Source organism: Dama dama, chromosome 1 (assembly GCF_033118175.1).
Source record: "Dama dama isolate Ldn47 chromosome 1, ASM3311817v1, whole genome shotgun sequence".
NCBI classification, from domain to species: domain Eukaryota; kingdom Metazoa; phylum Chordata; class Mammalia; order Artiodactyla; family Cervidae; genus Dama; species Dama dama.
In genome coordinates, this window is record NC_083681.1 from 54491645 (window position 1) to 54511260 (window position 19616).

Here is a 19616-nt window from a genome sequence, read left to right on the forward strand (position 1 = left end):
TAGAAATCTTTGAGCTCTCACATAGAGTATAAAGTCCTTCCTTCTTAATTTGGTATTCAAAGGACGTGGTTCTAAATAGTCCAAAGGGACTAATATTCTTCTTTCAAGTCCTCCTGCCACTAGTAGCTAGTAGCAACTAGTAGCTAGCCTTTCCTGAGCACGTACTGTTGTAGTTAGTTCTTCATTGTCTGAATTGCTCTCTGCTTATCACCCAGAAACTGAGAGCTCCTTTAGACAAGAATCCTCTTTTTGTTGATCCTTGTATTAGTCCTATGACGGCTACATATCAAGTCTATTTAGCAGATAAGAAATGCTGTTTTAATTGATTAATTCAAACTGTTCTTCAGGTTACAGGGAACTGGGTTCTGTTGTTCCTGTTTCTGGTTTGCACCTGGTAAAATGAGAGTTGTAAAAAATTTCTCGACCGTTATCAAAAAAGTGTTGAAAATACAATCAGGTCCATAAAGATTCAGCTGCCTCTTTTCTTTCTGCCACTGCCTTCAACATAACAATTTCAGGATTTTGTGACTTATGGTCTTATTCCTTATGCGGATTCTTTGGGGAAGATCTTTATCTGGTAAATTGTTGCCATATCCCCACCCGCCACTTTGATAGAAAATACTTTCTCTTACAGAATTTCAGCTATAGAAGGGAAATGCTCATATCAAATAAATTATTCTTGCCCTAGTGTTTAGAAAACGGGGAGGATGACATGTGTAAGGATGTAACTGTTCATAATCTTTGAGTTTTGAATGTGATGACTAACTTTTAGGTTGCAGGGAGAGTTTTCTCCTCTCTCCCTTCCTAATGATGTCTCTCCCTAAGAGGTAAGCGCAAATGTAGAGAATATAATTAAGAACCTGATTGTAAGCAAAAGATGTCACAAAATTTATGTCCTAAGACTCGTATAGTTTTCTGTTCTTGGTAGATACTAGGCCCAGTGTCTGTGGGCTCGTTTTTGATAAATGAGGGGAATTAAGAGGATTACTGTTAAGGTAGCACACTGACATCAAGGAGAAGCAAAATCTGACAGTTTGCTGTTTGTGCTTCACTCTGTTTCTGGAGTAAAACTGTTGGGTAAATCGTATTAGCTACTGTCCTGTCTTTATACTCACTATGTTTGGATTTGTAAATAGCTCTCTGTCACTACTTCATATAAAAGGAGGGCAGGGAGAAATAGAAATAGCCCAGCTGTGAAGAGAGACAGACTAAGTGAAAAAAGGCATAGCTAGCTTCTCTCTTCTCTGTGTGAGCAGCTTTACCCAAGTACAGCTCCATACTATAGTTCCTGACTGAAGTTCATAATAAGAATTACTAAGTGTCCCATATGAGTTTTCACTAGTGCTCTCTCCATTTAACACATGAGGACACTGAGGCTTAGATCAGTGTGTGTCTAGCACCACAAGATAAGTAAGTGTTAAAGCAGGTTTGAATGAAGAGCGCATGTGCGTGTACTGTGTTGATACTGAATCATTAGTGGAATATAAAGTAGTCCTTGTTAAAGTCTACCTAAGAGAGCAGTGATGTGTGACAGGATTTAGGAAGGTTTTTAATCAAAATTTAAAATTAAAAAGTTAGATATTCAAAAATGTTTAGGTATTTAATGTAAGTTTCAGTTAAACAAAATTGGTATTTATGTGTAATAGCACATTTTATTTTTATTCATCTTTCTATATGTACACCCACAGAAAGGCACATATATACTTACAAAAATATTGATAGAACTTTAAACAAAATCTGGGGTAATTCTAGATGCAGTGTTTTTTTTCCCCTTTCTTTTTAGTTTTTGGCTTGTCTTCTTCCTTAAACCCTTTCCCTCACTACCAGAACCACCAGTTGTGGATTGAATGTTTGTGGTCCCACACCCCCATCCCAAACTGGTACACTGAAACCTAATCCCCAGTGTGATGGTACTTTGAAGTGGGGGGCCTTTGGGTGATGATTAGGTCATGAAGGCAGAGCCCCCATAGATGGGATTAGTACCCTTATAAAAGAGGCCCTAGGAAGACCCCGCCCCTTTCTCCATGTGATGTAGTGAAAAGATAACTGTGAACCAGGAAGCAGGCTCTCACCAAATACCAACCATACTGGTGCCTTGATCATAGACTTCTGAGCCCCAGAACTGTGACAAATAAATTTCTATTTATAAGTTACCCTGTGTATGATATTTTGTTACAACAGCCTGAATTGAGTAAAATACCATCCAAACACAGAACACATGCTGACATGACCCCAGTCACCTGTGTACCCATCTTAACAGTCAGTCATGTATCTTTCATATTTTTTCCTATGATCTCTATGTATAGGTCATAGATATCCTTATATGCATAATGATGTATATCTGTTTTTAATTGCTATTTGACAAAATTGGAGTGGATATTATATGCTTAACTCTACCTCTTGTTTCCTTATTTAACATTCCATGTACAAATCTCTTCACTTCACTGTTTTAATGATTTCTTAATAGTCCATGGTGAGGTGTACTATATTTTTCAGTTATCACCCTATGGATGGACATTTAATATTTACTTTGGCTCTGGTTTTTTATTTGTTCATTTTGCCATTATGTGCAATACTGGAGTAAGTATCTATATATGAATATATTTTTATATTTGTGATGTTTTTGTTTCTATGTATTAAATTTCCAGGAGTAGAGTTTCTAAGTCAAAGGACATGTATAAATTTTAATTTTAGGAAATAACATACTGTTTCCCCAAAGAGTACATATAATATGTGACTTTCCTCTTTACCTTGAAGCCCTGCTGGCCATGGGTATCATGTTTTTCTGTGTGATTTTTATTAATTTGATGAGTACAACACCTTAGTGTTAATTTTTATGAGTTTCAGTACCAGTGCTTAGTCTGAGCTACAAGTGAAAGAGAATATCCTGGATTTGTTAACCATTCAGTATTCTTCTGTGAATTTACCTATTCTTAATATTTTACCTATCTTTTTAATTGAGTTCCTTGTGTTTTTTCATATAATTTTACAAGTCCTTGGTATTTTTTCCAAATCTCTCAGTTACATCTTGAGTTAGTATACCTTATACAGAATGTTTATATTTGTCATATCATATAATTTTGGTTTTCCTTAGATGTCTTCTGGGCAGTCTGTCTTGGTTTAAGAAGTATCTCTCTTTTTAAAAAAAATAGATATTTTTTACATTGGAGTATAGTTGCCTTGTTGGAAGTCTCTCTTCCATCTTAGTTCTGTGTACATTTTCTAAGTTTTCTTCTGAGGTTTATATTATTTTACTTTTAAAATTAAATCTCTAATACAATTTGGAATTATTCTTAAATATATTGTGTAGATATTCCATATATTGATATAGAAATTCGTTTTCTTTGCAGATGAATGTCCAGTTGTGCCGTTAACTTCCTTTTCTTACTGAATTTAGGTACCACCTTTGTTATATACTAAAAGGTCATATAAGCTGGGGTTCATTTCTGGGTTCCCTTTTTGTTCTGATGCTTTTGTGTAGCCGTTTGCCAATTTCAGATTAATTACAGTGGTTTTGGGGATCTTAATACCAGGTAAGGCAAGTACCCCTCTTGCTGCTCTTCTTTTCCATGCTATTTTTGGCTGTTCTCAGAACTTTATTCTTCCATGTGGACGTTAAGGTTATTTTATCCTATTCTAAAAAAAAAAACTTTCTTGAATTCTTACAGGAATTTTTATATTCATTGACTTTTTATATTTGGTGAGAGCTGTCATTTTTTTATAGGGGCTTCCCTGATAGCTCAGTTGGTGAGGAATGAAGGAGATCCCAGTTTGATTCCTGGGTCAGGATGATCTGCTGAAGGGATAGGCTACGTGATCACTCCAGTATTCTTGGGCTTCCCTTGTGGCTCAGCTGGTAAAGAATTCTCCTGCAATATGGGAGACCTGAGTTCAGTCCCTGGGTTGGGAAGATCCTCTGGAGAAGGGAAAGGCTACCCACTCCAGTATTCTGGCCTAGAGAATTCCATGGACTGTATAGTCCATGGGGTCACAAAGAGTCATTTTTATGTTAGTATTCCTATCCAAGACATGATATGTCTTATATTTGTTCAAATTTTATTTCAATCCTTTGATAAGATTTTACAGTTCTCATCATATGGACATGTGGCTTTTCCATAAGTTTGTTCTTAGGTATGCTATAGTTTTTACACAATTCTTTAATAAAATGTTTTCCATGTCCATTCTTGTATACTCATTTCTGTTATATGAAAAAACTGTAATTTTAAGAAAGTCATATTCAGTGATGGTATCAAGTTAGTTTTTCTTGTTTTTTTTTTTTTTTTTAATGCCATAAGTTTATTTACAAACGTATCTAGGATGCTGAGTTCAAGGGTTTGATCCTTTTAAGAGACTGCACCTCTTAATATAGTTCCTATTCCTATCTGTCTCATGTGTTACTTTTTAAGCAGTTGGTGTCTCACTATAAAGAAAGGCGCAGCAAATCCAGACCCAAAGAACAAAGTCATCATAGCTAGTAACCTCCACTTGTTTTCCACTGAAAATGGTATATTCTTCCCTGGACCCTCCTTGTAGTGGCTCCGACGAACCACAGAGGTTGTGAACCTCCGGATGCTCTGTCCCAACATAGCGCTGTTGGAAGCTCTACAAAATATCGAGACTGAAGGCGGAAGAAATGGCGGCCGCAAAAAGCCTGCTGCTTCCTCACGACCTTGTTCCCCAAACTGTTTTTTTCCTTGTTTTTTAAGGAAAGATCTCTGATTTTCTTGGCCATATACTCATTATCAATAAAAGGATAGATTTATCTGTTCTTTTGCAATATTTATACTGTTTTCTTGTCTTTACTGCATTTATACACCTTTTAGAACTTTAAAATTAATGTTGAAATATAATGGAAATAGCGAGCAGTTTAACCAATTCTTGTTTTAATTAAAAATGATCACTGTTTTACTGTTCAGAATATTCTCTGTTAGTTTTGGAGAATCTTTTTGATAGTTCTTCCTATTTAACTTTTTAAAGTATTAGATGCTGAATTTTTGGAATTGTCTTTCCATATTTATTAGCGTTATATGTTTTTCTTTAATTTATAGTTGCAAAAAGGTATGTAGATTTCTTGGTATTGTATTACTAACTAGTTATAGATTATTCTTTTGATCATTACTACAAGTGAGATTGGCATATAGTATCTGTTGTTTTTTTGGGGGGTGGGAAGGAAGGTGTGATAGGTAATTATCTTTCCTGAGATCCTGAAATTGAATTGGGAAGCTTTTCATCTTTTTCTGTGACCCTCCTTTGTAAAATGATGATAATAACCTCATTGGGTTGTTGGGGGATTAAGTGAATTAATAGCAAGTGCTTAGTACAGTGCCGAAATTAGTTAATACTATATTTGTTAGCTATTAGTATCATAATCAACTGAAACATATTAAATGATTTTGAGGATTTTTAATTCTTTAAAGATTTGTTAGAGAATTTAGCTATTAAAATCATCTAGTTCAGGTGACTTTTATGATGATAAATCTGACTCTCATACTTCTAGTGCTATTTGCTCTCTTTTATCCTACTTCTCCATGGTTTATTCTTGATAGTTTATTTTTTGCTAGGAAACCATGTACTTCCTCTAGATATTTAAATTTATTGCTGAAACAGCTCATGTAGTTTTATTTTGTAATTCTTTTAATCATCTCAGCAGTTTACAGCAGATTTTCTAATTAAGCCCAGAAACCAGTTAGAAATTTAGTTATATTATTGGACAGGATGCTTTCTAATACAGAAGTTGAATGCTTTTTTGTTTGTGAACTGAAACAAAATATTTTATATATTTTTTGTCTTTAAAAATATTTCTCAGAATGGGAATGGAGAACACAGACCGATACATAAGTGTAGGGAATTTAGAGCTCTAGTTTTATTTTGTCCCCAGCATATATAGCACCAGCCTAACTCAGAGTAGATGCTAGTAAATATTTGTTAACTGAATGAATGATAAATTATTAAATGAATGCAAGAAGTACAATCCAGTTGGATAATCACTGAATAATAGGTAAATTTTTGGAGGAATTTTTTTAAATGGTAGTTTTAAATCACCAAGATTAATACTAATCTTGGATATGTTCCTCCACAATTATAGTATATATTTACTATAAAACATCTAGATACTTCATTGTAGACAAAGTGCTTGCTAATGAAAGTCACATAAAGGCATTGTGTGGTAAATTAACTAGTTTATTGAATGAATTAACCAGTAGTCATGAGTTACTGATATGTCTCATGGTCTTTAACTAGGACCTTTTGTAGGCTCTTCATGCTGCTAAGCCCATTTTCTCTAGTGGACTAAATATTCAACAGAAGTAGCCACACAGTAGGTAAAATAAATGAGCCTCACCAAAATAATGTTCAGAATTTCTGGCTTGGAGCAGTAGCCAGATTCATTCAGATATTGTTAGAATGGTGAAAGAGGTGTATAAAATTAGTATAAAGAGGTAAGGCGCATCCTTTGAGGGCAGTTAAATATATGAATAGTCTTCTGCCCAAGAGATGTTCTCTCTCCCTGCCTCTGTCCTTCAGTTCTGGCTTGATTTCACAGGTTACTTTACTAAGACTGCTTTGTTTAAGATGTCACTGCAAATTAAAGCTTTACCATCAAAAAAAAAAAAAAAGCTTTACCATCACACCCCTCATAGCTGCCTTGTAACTTCTACTTTCCCGCTGGTGCCAGGCATGTTCCAAGGCAGCTTTCCAAAGTTTAGTGATTTCACCCTGATATCTCTGCCAATAAAAATAACCAGTTGCCATTAAACACCTACCCCACCCATAACTTGATTTTTACATGCTGTTTTATTAAGAGAACTTATCAGAGATTTTAGGAGAATTAATACATTATGCTCATCGGGATATCACCTGGCCCTTGAAGTAACTTTTTTATTAAAAGGTAGGGTGTTTTACCTTTGAACAATATGAGACTCAGCATGTTTATCTGTTGAGAAGAGTAGCCATTGTAATAACCTCGTTCTTATGATTCTTTATGGCTGGAAGTACTCCATTGACATGAGAAGCCAGATTCTTACTTTGGGAACTTATACTTTAGTAGGAGAGATTAACAGATACAGCAAGCAAGGAGTCTTAGATTCATTAAGAGGGTAATAATGATTTCTAAATGTTTTGTTGGTATTGTAGGAAAAAGTCATAATCCCACCCTTTTCTATGCCTTCACAGGTGGTAGGGAAAGAAAATACTATTTGAATATCTCAAATATGAAAGATACTTAAGTGCTAAAATCTTAGCATATATATATTTATAATGTTCACACTATGCTACTATTAAAATTCTGTTTTGCTGGTAAGTGAAATGACAACTTAAAAAAGATGAGCTAGTGAGTGTTATTCAGAGCCTTGGTCCATTTGATGGCAAAGACCTTTCCAATATATTTCCTCATCTCGTGTGGAAGAATTCCTTGAGGCTGCCTAATAGCTCCTTCTGATAAAATTTCTTTGATGGTGCACCTGGGTGTGAATGGGCCAGACATTTCTCAGAGAGTCTTCTGGCCCTGGCACAATGGAGACTTTCATAATAAGCTCTCCTAAGAGCCTTCAAAGTTCTGTGCCTCTGTGCCTCTGTGCCTCCCCAGGCTGGAAGTGTTAACTAAAATCTGTAAGTTTGCTGTTGAGGAGCATCTCTCTAACTCTGTGACCATGGGCTGCTTTCACTCCTTTTCTTTCAATATGGTGTGGAGTGAGTAGACACAGTGATGTTTCCTCGTTGGCATTTCTGTTTTCAAGCTCTGAACCATTAAATTCTGACTCTGCAAGAAGCATACTAATTTGAGGTAAAATGATTTCTGTGGTAGCATTGATATATATATATTTTTAATCTCTGATTCTTTGATTCTAGTGACAGTGTCAAATATGAACCTTGGAGTAGAATTGACCTTAAACAGTTTATGGGGAGAGCATTTGGAGATTTAAATGTATGAAAAATTTAGTGTTTGCCAAGAAATTGACTCAACAGCTCTCAAAAAGGTGTTAAGATTATCGTAGGTTGCATTAATTAAACTAAAGTGCCCAGATCAAGGGAAGTAATAGTCTTCCTGGACTTTGTGTTTATTAGGTCATATTTGGAATATTCTGTTTAATTTGAGTCCCAGTTTACTTTGATGAGAAAGAGCCAAGGGAGATGGCCAGAATAAATGAAAGGTTTTTAAATAGTTGAGAATAAAGGGAGAAGAGGGGGCTCCGGGAATATAGTTACTGTCTTTAAATAAAGAGTTACTTAGTTAATTTGGCAAATGGTTGTTGGGTAATAATAGTAAAGTAGATGTATTTATTGAATATGGACCATCTATCAGGTTGGTACTTTATATGCTTTATTTCTTTTATTCGTCAAAGCAAGTGTATGTGATTGGTGCTATTCTTTATTATCCCTATTTTGCTAATGAGGACACATCCAGAAATGGAAATTGACCTGCCTAAGGTTGCGTTGTGACAGAACCAGCCAGTCAAAAGTTTTACTCCATTTTCTTTTCTTTCTTCCATGCTGCCTCCCACGTTGTAAAGAATTTGGACTTTTTCTGAAGAAAAAAATATGTAGGTGTAGTGTTCCTGTGGATAGAATAGTGATAGTGCTATGGCAATAAATATACTGGGGGTGGTAGGATGAGTGGATATCTGTTTTAGATAAAGTGGTCAGGAAACACTTCACTAGAAGAAAAGATTTGAAAAAGATAAGGCAGCAAGTTGTGTGGGTATCTTTAGGAAGAACATCCCAAAGAGCAGGTATAGCTGGTGTAAGAGCCCTGAGGAGGAGTGAACTTGGTTTGCTGAAAGTACAGCTAAGAGGTCAATCTGGATTGAGCATAGTGAGCAAAGCTGATAGAGGCCAGATTGTGTAGAAGTTTACATTTTTTCCATGTGTGATGGAGAGATGTTGGAGGGGTTGGAGCCAAGGGAGTGATATGATCTGACTTATATTTGAAGAAAATGATTCTGGCATGGAGAATAGACTGAAGGGAGCGAGAGGAGTAAGTGAGAGATTAGTTAAGAGACTATTGTCCTATCCAGGCAAGAGACAAGAGTGACTTAGGCTGGCCTGATAGCAGTTGAGGTGTATGAGGAGAAGTAATCCAGTTCCTGACAGAGCCCACAGTTGGAGCTAAGCAGCCTTGTTAATGGATTAGGTGTGGGCATGCAAGAGAGATGATGTATAGATATTTAATCTGTACATTAGGTGAATTGGGGTGGCATTTATGAAAACGAGGGAAATTTGTAGGGGAGAAGGAGGATGAGCTCATGGGGAGCCGAGAATGTGTTTGGGACATTAGGTTTGAGATATGTATCAGTCATGAAGGTGGAGGGACTAAGGCATTTGGATGTGCACTTTTGATCTCAGGGCTAATTGGTGCTGCTAGAGACTTGAACTTAGGAATAGTGTCAGTCAAGTTTCAGTGTAGGAAACAAACCACTCTAGATATTTTCGTCAGGAAGAGATTTCACACAGATTTGGGTATTTATAGAATCACTTGAGGGCTGAAGGAGTAGAAGTCAGGGGGCTGCTCGGCTTCAGGGACACACTGCTTTCTACTAGGCTTTGAGGTCAACCCAGCACAGTGGCGATCTGGCGCTCACAGAACTGCTGCTAGTGAAGTAACCACCCCTCATTCCCAGACACCTGAACGAGGAAACTTGACTTCTGCAGAAACTCACACTAGAGAGGGTCTGTCACTGCTCCTGGAAGAATGGCTTCCCCACCTTCTTTCTACCTTCCAGACTTTGTTCAAGATTCTCCAACATGTTGGAAGAGGAGAATATAGCAGAGGAGTAGGGGCAACTAAGGAGGTCTGGGGGAAATCTAGGACAGTGTGGCATCCCAGAGCCAAAATACTTTCACAGAATTGATAACTGAATCAAATGCTGTGAGTGAGTAAGAAGCAGACTGATAATTGAATACTGAATCTAGCAACTGGGGGCTCCACTGGTGACATTTGTAAAAGCAGTTTTTGTGAAGTCGCAGGAGTCGTTTAGGGAGAGAACAAGAGTAAGGAAATGAAGAGAAGAAGTATAAACTGTTCCTGTGAAGTTTTTATGTACAGAGGAGCCCAGAAACGGTACTAAAGGTGGAAGGAGATGAGGGGTCAAGCGAAGAGTGTTTTTGTTTTGAGGTGGAAGGTATTTAGCATACTCATGTGCTAAAGGAAAACGGATGCCCGAGAAAGAGAGGGGACAATAGCAGGCACGAAAAGCTTTGATAAGTGAAAGACAGTGGAATCCAGTGTATAAGTAGATGGTTAGGCCTTGTAAAGAAGGGGTGTATATATGTGGGGAAGGCAGAATATATGGGTATAGATACAGAACCACATGATATATTTGCTGATGGGAGAATGAGTAAGTTGTCCTCTGACTGCTTCTGTTTTTCAGTAGGGTCATCAGTCAGTTGTCAGAAGTTGGAAGGTTTGTATAAAGTTTGAAGAGAAAAGAGAAGATTTAAAGTCATCATCTTGGAGAATGAGAGCGCGAATTAACTTGGCCTGATAGTTCTCAGACTTAAGCCTGCATCAGAATCAGCTGGAGGGCTTGGTGCAACACTGATGGCTGGGCCTCCCCACGAAGTTCCTGATGCATTAGTTCTGGGCAAGGTCTGGGAATTCACATCTCTTACTCTCCCCCGTGAACCCGATGCTTCCATACTTTGGTTTCATACTTTGGCTATACATTTAAGGGAGAACATTCAGCTTGCTGTTTTTTACCAGCTGTATTCAGCCTCTTGAGTGCAAAGGTGAAGACAGTTTAACCAGACTTAGGGTTTTGCCAGGTAAATTCATGGCCAAGAAGAGAGGTCCATATGAGTGATTTATAATGGTGGACCATGAACTCTAAATTGGATAAGAAGAGAAGTGAGGACACAGGGAAGTGATGATCAGTGAAAAAAGAGATATAGGATCAATGGATTGGAAATTCTGATGATGGAAACAGATTGTTGGAATGAAGTATGGAGAGCAGTGGTTAGAGCTTGGGATGCTTGAAGTTGAGGTTTTAAAGATGCAGTTATTAATTATGATATAAAGTAAGAGAATAACTGAACTGAGCTGACTGAATGGGTGGAGGTCAAGAATCTGAGAGGTTGGAATATTGCCTAGACATAAAAGTCATCAGGAAGCATGGCAGGAATAGTGGTGGAAAGAGGATGGTGAGTCAGATGCTAAAATCTTCAGTTATTAAGCTGGGATGGGAGGACTGCAGATAAGAGCAGCAGGAAGGGAAAGCAGCAAAATCACATGTACATTGAAAGGACTGAGGGTTTTAAGCAGTGGAGGAAAGCAGTAGTCTGAAAAGCAGCAGAGTTACAAAGGAGACATCTACTGCATCCCCATGCTCAGTGTTATATAGGGTATGGAAAAAAAAAAAACTTGAGCTCATTTAGTTCTTAGAACAGTCCCCACAGTCCCCTTTATTCCCACTTTGACAGATGAGGAAACTGAGACTTAAAGTAACTGGCCTTGACAGTCATAGCTGGTGACTACTGGAGGCAGCATTGTGTGAATCCAGTGGAAGCTAAACGAAGGCAAATGTTGACTCAGTATAAGAAAGTACATTTCAGCAGTTAGAGGTGTGCAAGTGACAGTGTTCCTTTGGGGGGAGCTTCCTGTCACTGGAGTGGATGTCTGCCTGCTGCCATCACCATTGCAAACTAATTTGATCACAGAATGACATAAGGGAAAAAACCAATATGTAGTAAAGGAGGAAGGGAATTGATATTTATTAGCTGTTGTGGAAATGGGCAGACAGGGAGATAGTTGAATCCAGTATCTCTGAGCTAAGAGTTGATGATTATAGTTGTATAATATTGTGAGTGCACTAAATGCCACTGAATTGTATACTTTAAAATGGTTAGTTGTATGTTATGTATATTTCACCATAGTTTTAAAATGTCTGTGATTAAACTGTTTATTTTCATTTCATTCTATTGGCAATTCATTTGTCTACAGAATTTTACATGCAAGACACCTTAGGTACAAAAAGTAGAAAAGTGGTTGTTGTTTTCATAAAGAGTTTGGGTAAATGTATACATATCTAAGTGTATGAAGAGTTACCTGGTCACATGAGGTGGTAAGTCTTAAGTGCCCCAAGATGATGTGAATAATTGCCGCCAAGCTTCTGAGGACATGGGTTCTGCTACTTACCACAGTGTAGTTGGCATGAAACATCTTTCCAGGTGTCCTGCTTTTTCTCAGTGTTAGAACTTGGGACAGCCCACTTTGCTCAGTTTTCAGCTTGAACTATGACATCAGTTCAAACATTCGTGGAAGAGGATTAAATTGATATTTGAAAAGAACATCTTGTCAAGTAAGTCCCCAGGAAACAGACTCAGTGGCAAAATACGGGATTGTTGTTCTTGCAGGGGATGGTTGTATTTTTGTTAGGGTTGATTACAATCTGGCAGAACTTTTTTGGGAAAATATATTCTTTGTTTAAAATAAAAAGGACTGTTTGTTCAGGTTTTGTTGGCTAATTCTAATAGTATTTTAGGTATTGATTTTTTTACAATGGTGTTATAAACATCCTGAGTTTGATGTTATGGAAAATTAGCTGTTTTTTGTTTTCATTATTGAACATGTCAGTTTTTATTTTACAAAATGCCTTGCAGAAACATTGAAGGATAGTGCAGTGTTCCTATATACCCTGCACCTAGTTTCTTCTCTTATTATCATCCACGGTGTGGTTGAATAGGAAAAACTCAGTCTCCTCCTCTGTTTCCTTTTTACTCTCACACTACCACTAAACTCACAATATCTCTAATACCACCTATCAGTGGGTTTTTTTTTCACACCAAGCAGTTCTGCCAGCTGGATGTCCTGGGGTTTAACTTAATTCTGACACTGTCTACCTGGAGACAGGGGCAGATCCCACAGCTCAAGGGCTCAGTGCCACAAGACTGCCCCCAACTTCAGACACCAGTCTCGTGTCCAGGTTGTCACCTGTGCTTCTGATCAACTGGCTGTAAATCAGAGGAGAGGTTCTTACAGCCCCCTCCTCAAGTTTGATCAATTTGCTAGAAAGGCTCAGTTTACTGAGTGATGACTAGTTGAAATTGTAAAAGGCTATGATAAAGGATACGGGCAAACATCCAGATGGAATGGATGTGTAGGGTGAGGTATGTGGAAAGAGGTGTGGTGCTTCCAAGCCCTTCCTAGTGCTGCAGTCTCCCAGCACCTCCTTGTGTTCAGCAACCCAGAAAGCTCTCTGAACCCTATGTTACTGGGATTTTTATGGAGGCTTCATCACTTAATCATGGTCTATTAATTAGTTCTGTTTTCAACCTTTGCCCGCTCGCTGGAGAATGGTAGACCAAGCTAAAAATTCCAAGCTTTTAATCATGACTTGGTCTTCTTGGTGACCAGCACTCATCCAGAAGCCTACCGACTCACCTCCTCAGAACAAAACATTGCTATCACTCAGGAGATTCCAAAGGATTTAGCAACTGTGTGTTAAGGAATTGGGGTCAAGGACCAAATATTAGAACAAAAGATGCTCCTAGTGCATCTCTCATTTAGGAACTTACAAGCGTTTTGGGAGTTCTGTGTCAGGAACCAGGGGCAGAGACCAATATACATATTTTCTATTGTCTCACAATGGTATATTTGTTATATTTAGTGAACCAGTGTTGATATATTATTAACTCAAGTCCATAGTTCATTCAGTGGCACCCTACTCCAGTACTCTTGCCTGGAAAATCCCATGGACGGAGGAGCCTGGTAGGCTGCAGTCCATGGGGTCGTGAAGAGTCAGACATGACTGAGTGACTTCACTTTCACTTTTCACTTTCATGCATTGGAGAAGGAAATGGCAACCCACTCCAGTGTTCTTGCCTGGAGAATCCCAGGGATGGGGTCGCACAGAGTCGGACACGACTGAAGTGACTTACCAGTAGCAATATAGTTCATTCAGATGTCCTCTTCCAGGATCCCATTCTCGATACCATATTGTGTTTAGTCATTATGTCTCCCAAGTTTCCTATTGTCTGTCAGTTTCTCAGATACTTCTTGCTGTTGATGCTCTTGATAGGTTGTGTTTCTGTGTTGTTTTTTTTAATATTTATTTATTTGACTGTGTCAGGTCTTGGTTGCAGCACGTAGGATCTTCGTTTCTCAATCAGGGATGAAACCCACATGCCCTACATTGCAAGATGGATTCTTAACCACTGAACCACCAAGAAATTCCCTGATAGTCTTGATAGTCCTTGATAGTCTTGAGGATGACTGGTCAGGTGTTTTTTAGAGTGTCCCTCTGTTGAGATGTCTGATACTTTTCATGTTATTAGATTGGATTTATGGGCCTTCTAACATTTGTGACTATCAAACAGTTATGACTGTATGATTATAAGAGTATGTAAGAATATTAACAACAGAGAATTTTACTATATGTTATCCATGTAAATTATGGAACATGCTGTGTGATAAACTTCGCAGTTGATAATTTCAGGATGAATTAGTTGCAGGGTTTACTAATCCAGTGATCTGAAAGAAGAATGTTGGTCAGTCATTTGAAATAAAATTTCAGTAGAACAAATCTTTACAGAGAACCTGCTATTAATAGGGCCTTGTGTTACTCTGTCAGTCACTCCTCCCTTTCAGTTCCAGCAGGAGCTCTGCACACAGTAAACAATAGCAGAATGAAGATCGGAGCAGCTTTATGAGTAGATACCCAAAGGAAGAGAGCAATCATTGCAGCTCTCTGGCAATAGACTGAGTTAGAGCAGGTGGTATAGGCCTACTGGAGCCTCCTACCTTGTTGTTCAGCTGCCCCATCGTGTCCGACTCTTCGCAACCCCCATGGACCACAGCACGCCAGGCCTCACTGTCCCTCACCATGTCTCAAAGTTTGCCCAAGTTCATATCTGTTGCATCAGTGATGCCATCCAGCCATCTCATCCTCTGATTCCCTCTTCTCCTTCTGCCCTCAATCTTTCCCTTCTACCTTCAGTTCAGTTCAATCACTTCGTTGTGTCTGACTCTTTGTGACCTCATGGACTGCAGCACACCAGGCTTCCCTGTCCATCACCAACTCGTGGAGCTTACTGAAACTCATGTCCATCGAACCAGTGATGCCATCCAACCATCTCATCCTCTGTTGTCCCCTTCTCCTCCTGCATTCAATCTTTCCCAGCGTCAGGGTCTTTTTCAGATGAGTCAGTTCTTCACATCAGGTGGCCAAGGTATTAGAGTTTCAACTTCAGCATCAGTCCTTCCAATGAACATTCAGGACTGATTTCCTTTAGGATTGACTGGTTGGATCTCCTTGCCATCCAAGGGACTCTCAAGAGTCTTCTCCAACACCACAGTTCAAAAGCATCAATTCTTCAGTGCTCAGTTTTCTTTCTTTTTCTTTTTTTTGCTCAGCTTTCTATATAGTCCAACTCTCAATTCCATACAAGACTACTGGAAAAACCATAACTTTGACTAGATGGACCTTTGTTGGCTAAGTAATGTCTCTGCTTTTTAATATGCTGTCTAGGTTGGTCATTACTTTTCTTCCAAGGAGCAAGTGTCTTTTTATGTCATGGCTACAGTCACCATCTGCAGTGATTTTGGAGCCCAAGAAAATAAAGTCTGTCACTGTTTCCACTTTTCCCCATCTATTTGCCATGAAGTGATAGAACCCGATGCCATGTTCTTAGTTTTCTGAATGTTGAGTTTTAAGCCAACCTTTTCACTCTGTTTCACTTTTATCAAGAGGCTCTTTAGTTCTTTGCTTTATGCCATAAGTGTGATATCATCTGCATATCTGAGGTTATTGATATTTCTCCAGCAATCTTGATTCCAGCTTGTGCTTCCTCCAGCCCAGCGTTTCTCATGATGTACTGTGCATATAAGTTAAGTAAGCAGGGTGACAATATACAACCTTGACATACTCCTTTCTTGATTTGGAACGAGTCTGTTGTTCCATGTCTGGCTCTTGACCTGCATGCAGATTTCTCAGGAGGCAGGTAAGGTGGTCTGGTATTCCTATCTCTTGAAGAATTTTCCACAGTTCGTTGTGACCCACAAAGTCAAAGGCTTTGGCACAGTCAATAAAGCAGTAGATGTTTTTCTAGAACTCTTGCTTTTTCGATGATCCAACGGATGTTGGCAATTTGATCTCTGGTTCTTCTGTCCTTTCACATCCTTCTACCCACAATCTCAATCCTGGCCTTAGCACTGCATGTTCATTTTGTGTATTGGTGGAGGAGAGGAAGGAGACACAGTGGTGTCTTCTATTATAAAACTTTATATGGTGACATAATCGCCTCTTTAATTACTCTGTTTCTCCCAATCGGTTGTAACTTTTGTGTGGAGAAGGAGTCTGGCTTATCTTGCTCACTGTTAGAGCCTCTGGTGCTTAGCCTATTCCCTAGCACATGGTAGGTGTTAAATTAATAAAGAATAAATGGAAGTTTGTCAGGCAATACAAGGAACAGAAGACTACTGGGTAACAGCATGTAGAAAGAGAGGGAGTGCTTGTCTGACTAGTAAAATAAATTCTTCCAGATGTAAATCACATTCCTCTGCTCTGGGAAGCCTTCTTGGATCTCAGTTCATTTCCTGTGCCCTTATTGCACTTATCAAGCATTCTGTGCCTTGGTTACTTAGTTTTACTAACCTTGTTTTATTATTTTTTAAAAAAGATTCTTTTATCTCCTCAATGCTAGCTACTTTGTGGGGAGGGCGGAATGCCTGTCATGTGCAAATATTGTGCTAGGTGTTGTACCTATTTTGTTAACCTATTTAATCCTTTCAATAATTCAGTGTAATAAGCAAATGAGGAAATTGAGACCTCTGAAGGCTTAATAACTTGCCCAAGGTTGCACATCACTTTCCTTGTCCCCTCCAGAAACTTGAGGGCTCTTCTGCCCTTCTTTGCTGTTTCTAATGGGATACATTGCTTTAGTAGAAATCATACACTTTATGAGAATCTTTCATACATTATAGACCTTACCACAATTCCATTCTGTTTTTGTTTTTTTTTAATTATTCTTTGATTGAAGGACCATATAATCCTAACACTTTTTCAGACTTTGGAGCTCAACAGTAAAACTGGTGAAATCTAACTTCAAATGTTACATTTTCAAGGCTAAACGTGAATGTCTCAGTTAGCAATTCCTTGTATGATAAACTATTATTATAAAGATGTTTTTATATAGAGCAGACAGAAAAAGAAAGTTTTAAAATTGGTCAGAGAAAAAATATACTTATTCAAAGTGTGTTAAACATTACAGTTTTGGTGCTTCAACATTGAGCTGTCTGTCCCCTGTAGCCTTGGAAACCATAACTTCTCAGTGCCTGTTTTTAAACTATGGTTTTCTTTTTGATATAAGTAGATTTTGATGGTAGAAAAAGTTGTCATGTGGAATTACTCTGTGGAGCCACTTGAACAGACTTGAAACATTGTTTATGCATAAATAAATTCACCATTTTGAAAAATATTCTCAACATGCACAGTATGTGCTGGCATCTGCAAGTCAGCTCATATTTGATGCTGAATTTAGACAACTCGTAAGAGGTGGCGAAAAGGGCTTTTGATAGAAAGCAAATGGAAAAGGCAAGGTGTTGGGGTTGGGGTTTTTCCCTTTTGTTTGCTTTTTAAATTCCTTTTAACATTTCCTGAGAATTCATCAAATTGCCTTTCAAAATGAAATGTTTTTTTGTGTGAATTATAGCATGACACAACTGTAAATGTTGGTGCTTGCTTTATGATTTTTTTGCTTTGTTTTCCTGTTTTTATGCTGTTTTCTAAGTAGAGAATTGGTATTATTAATTTTATTTACCATGACCATCATTCATACGTTGTTCATTCATTCAACAGCTAATTAATTGCTCTCCTACTAGTTATTGTGCAAGTTACATGCTGGGGATGCAAATGTAAGATATGACCCCATATTCTAGGTGATTTCAACCTATTGATTAGTCAAACAATACCCAGAAACTCAGTACAGTGTATTAAATGCTCTGATAGTGTCCTATACTTCATTTCTTGGGAACACAGAGAAAAGCTGGTCATGGGAAACTTCCGGAGGAAGTGAGACATTATTTCCTTTTCTTTTCTCCACTCTCCCTTTCTCTACTCCTTTTAAGATGTTAAAGTGAATCCTGCATACTTTTCTTATTTTAAAAAATCAAACTCCAAGTGAAAAGTAAAAGTTCCTGTTTTACCCATCCCAGCCTTGCCCCAGTCTCTCTGCTTAGCAACAACCATCTTTAGCACACTGTTTTTCTTTATGATGGTTATTATTAAAACTTGAACTAATATACTTTGTTTCTGTTATTTGGTAAATTTTAGATAATGACTCTTTGGTTCAGTCCCTCACTTGTGTCCAACTCTTTGTGACACCATGGACTGCAGCACGCCAGGCTTCCATGTCCTTCACTATCTCCTGGAGTCTGCTCAAACTCCTGTCCATTGAGTTGATGATGCCATCCTACCATCTCATCCTCTGTTGCCCCCTTCTCCTGCCTTCAGTCCTTCTCAGCATCAAGGTCTTTTCCAATGAGTCGGCTCTTTGCATCAGGTGGCCAAAGTATTGGAACTTCAGCATCAGTGCTTCCAGTGAATATTCAAGACTGATTTCCTTTAGGACTACTGGTTTGATCTTCTTGCTATCCAAGGGATTCACAAGAGTCTTCTTCAGCACCACAGTTCAGAAACATCAATTCTTTGGCCCTCAGCCTTCTTTATGGTCTAACTCCGAATATCCGTACATGACTACTGGAAAAACCATAGCTTTGACCATATGGACCTTTGTCACCAAAGTGATGTCTCTCCTTTTTAATACACTGTCTAGGTTTGTCATAGCTTTTTTTCCAAGGAGCAAGTGTATTTTTGTTTTGTGGCTGCAGTCACTATCCGCAGTGGTTTTAGAGCCCAGTCTGTTTGTTTCCATTTTTTCCCCATCTGTTTGTCCTGAAGTGATGGGACTGGATGTCATGATCTTAGTTTTTTGAATGTTGAGTTTTAAGCCAGCTTTTTCACTCTTACTTTCATCAAGAGGCTCTCTAGTTCCTCTTCCCTTCTGCCATTAGGGTGGTGTCATCTGCAGTGTTCCTCAGTTTTAATCTCTCATGTTTCCTCATGAAGCGATTCTGGTTATGTCTTTTTATTTGTTTATTTATTTATTTATTTTTTACTGTGCTGAGTCTTCCTTGCTGTGCATGGGCTTTCTCTAGTAGCGGTGAGTGCTGGCTACTCTTTGTTGTGGTGCGTGGACTTCTCATTGCTTTGGCTTCTCTTGTGGAGCACAGGCTCTAAGTGTGCAGCCTTCAGTATTTGGAGCAAACAGGCTCTGTAGTTTCAGGGCATGACCTTAGCTGCCTCCTGGGATGTGGGATCCCCCGGGATCAGGGATCAAACCCGCATCCCCCACACTGGCAGGCAAATTCCCAACCACTGGACCACCAGGGAAGTCCTTTCAGGTTATGTATTTTTAGAGGGAATATTATACAAGTGATGTTGTGTTCTTCTTGCATCCTCTCAAGCAGTACACAGTTTTGATTTGCCACATTACTAGTGATGTGAACTGTGAACACTTCATTGGAGTGGTGTCTGCCGCGTTTCACCTCTGTGAAGTTACCCTTTTTGAGTTTGCAGTCTGTAAGTATTTTGTGGGGAGGTACTTTTAAATTATGTAATTATTTCACT

At 38.4% G+C, this 19616-nt stretch overlaps 2 protein-coding genes across 4 annotated transcripts in view; one reads left to right on the plus strand and one right to left on the minus strand.

Annotated features, from left to right (window-relative positions):
- UVRAG (UV radiation resistance associated) overlaps positions 1–19616 on the plus strand; it is a 316126-nt gene that overhangs the window by 87465 nt on the left and 209045 nt on the right. The window lies entirely within an intron of this gene.
- Positions 3272–4666, minus strand: LOC133054728 (cytochrome c oxidase subunit 7C, mitochondrial-like). The gene has a single exon (XM_061139991.1). It carries the CDS (start codon positions 4584–4586, stop codon positions 4395–4397), a length of 192 nt encoding a protein of 63 aa, XP_060995974.1. The 5' UTR covers positions 4587–4666; the 3' UTR covers positions 3272–4394.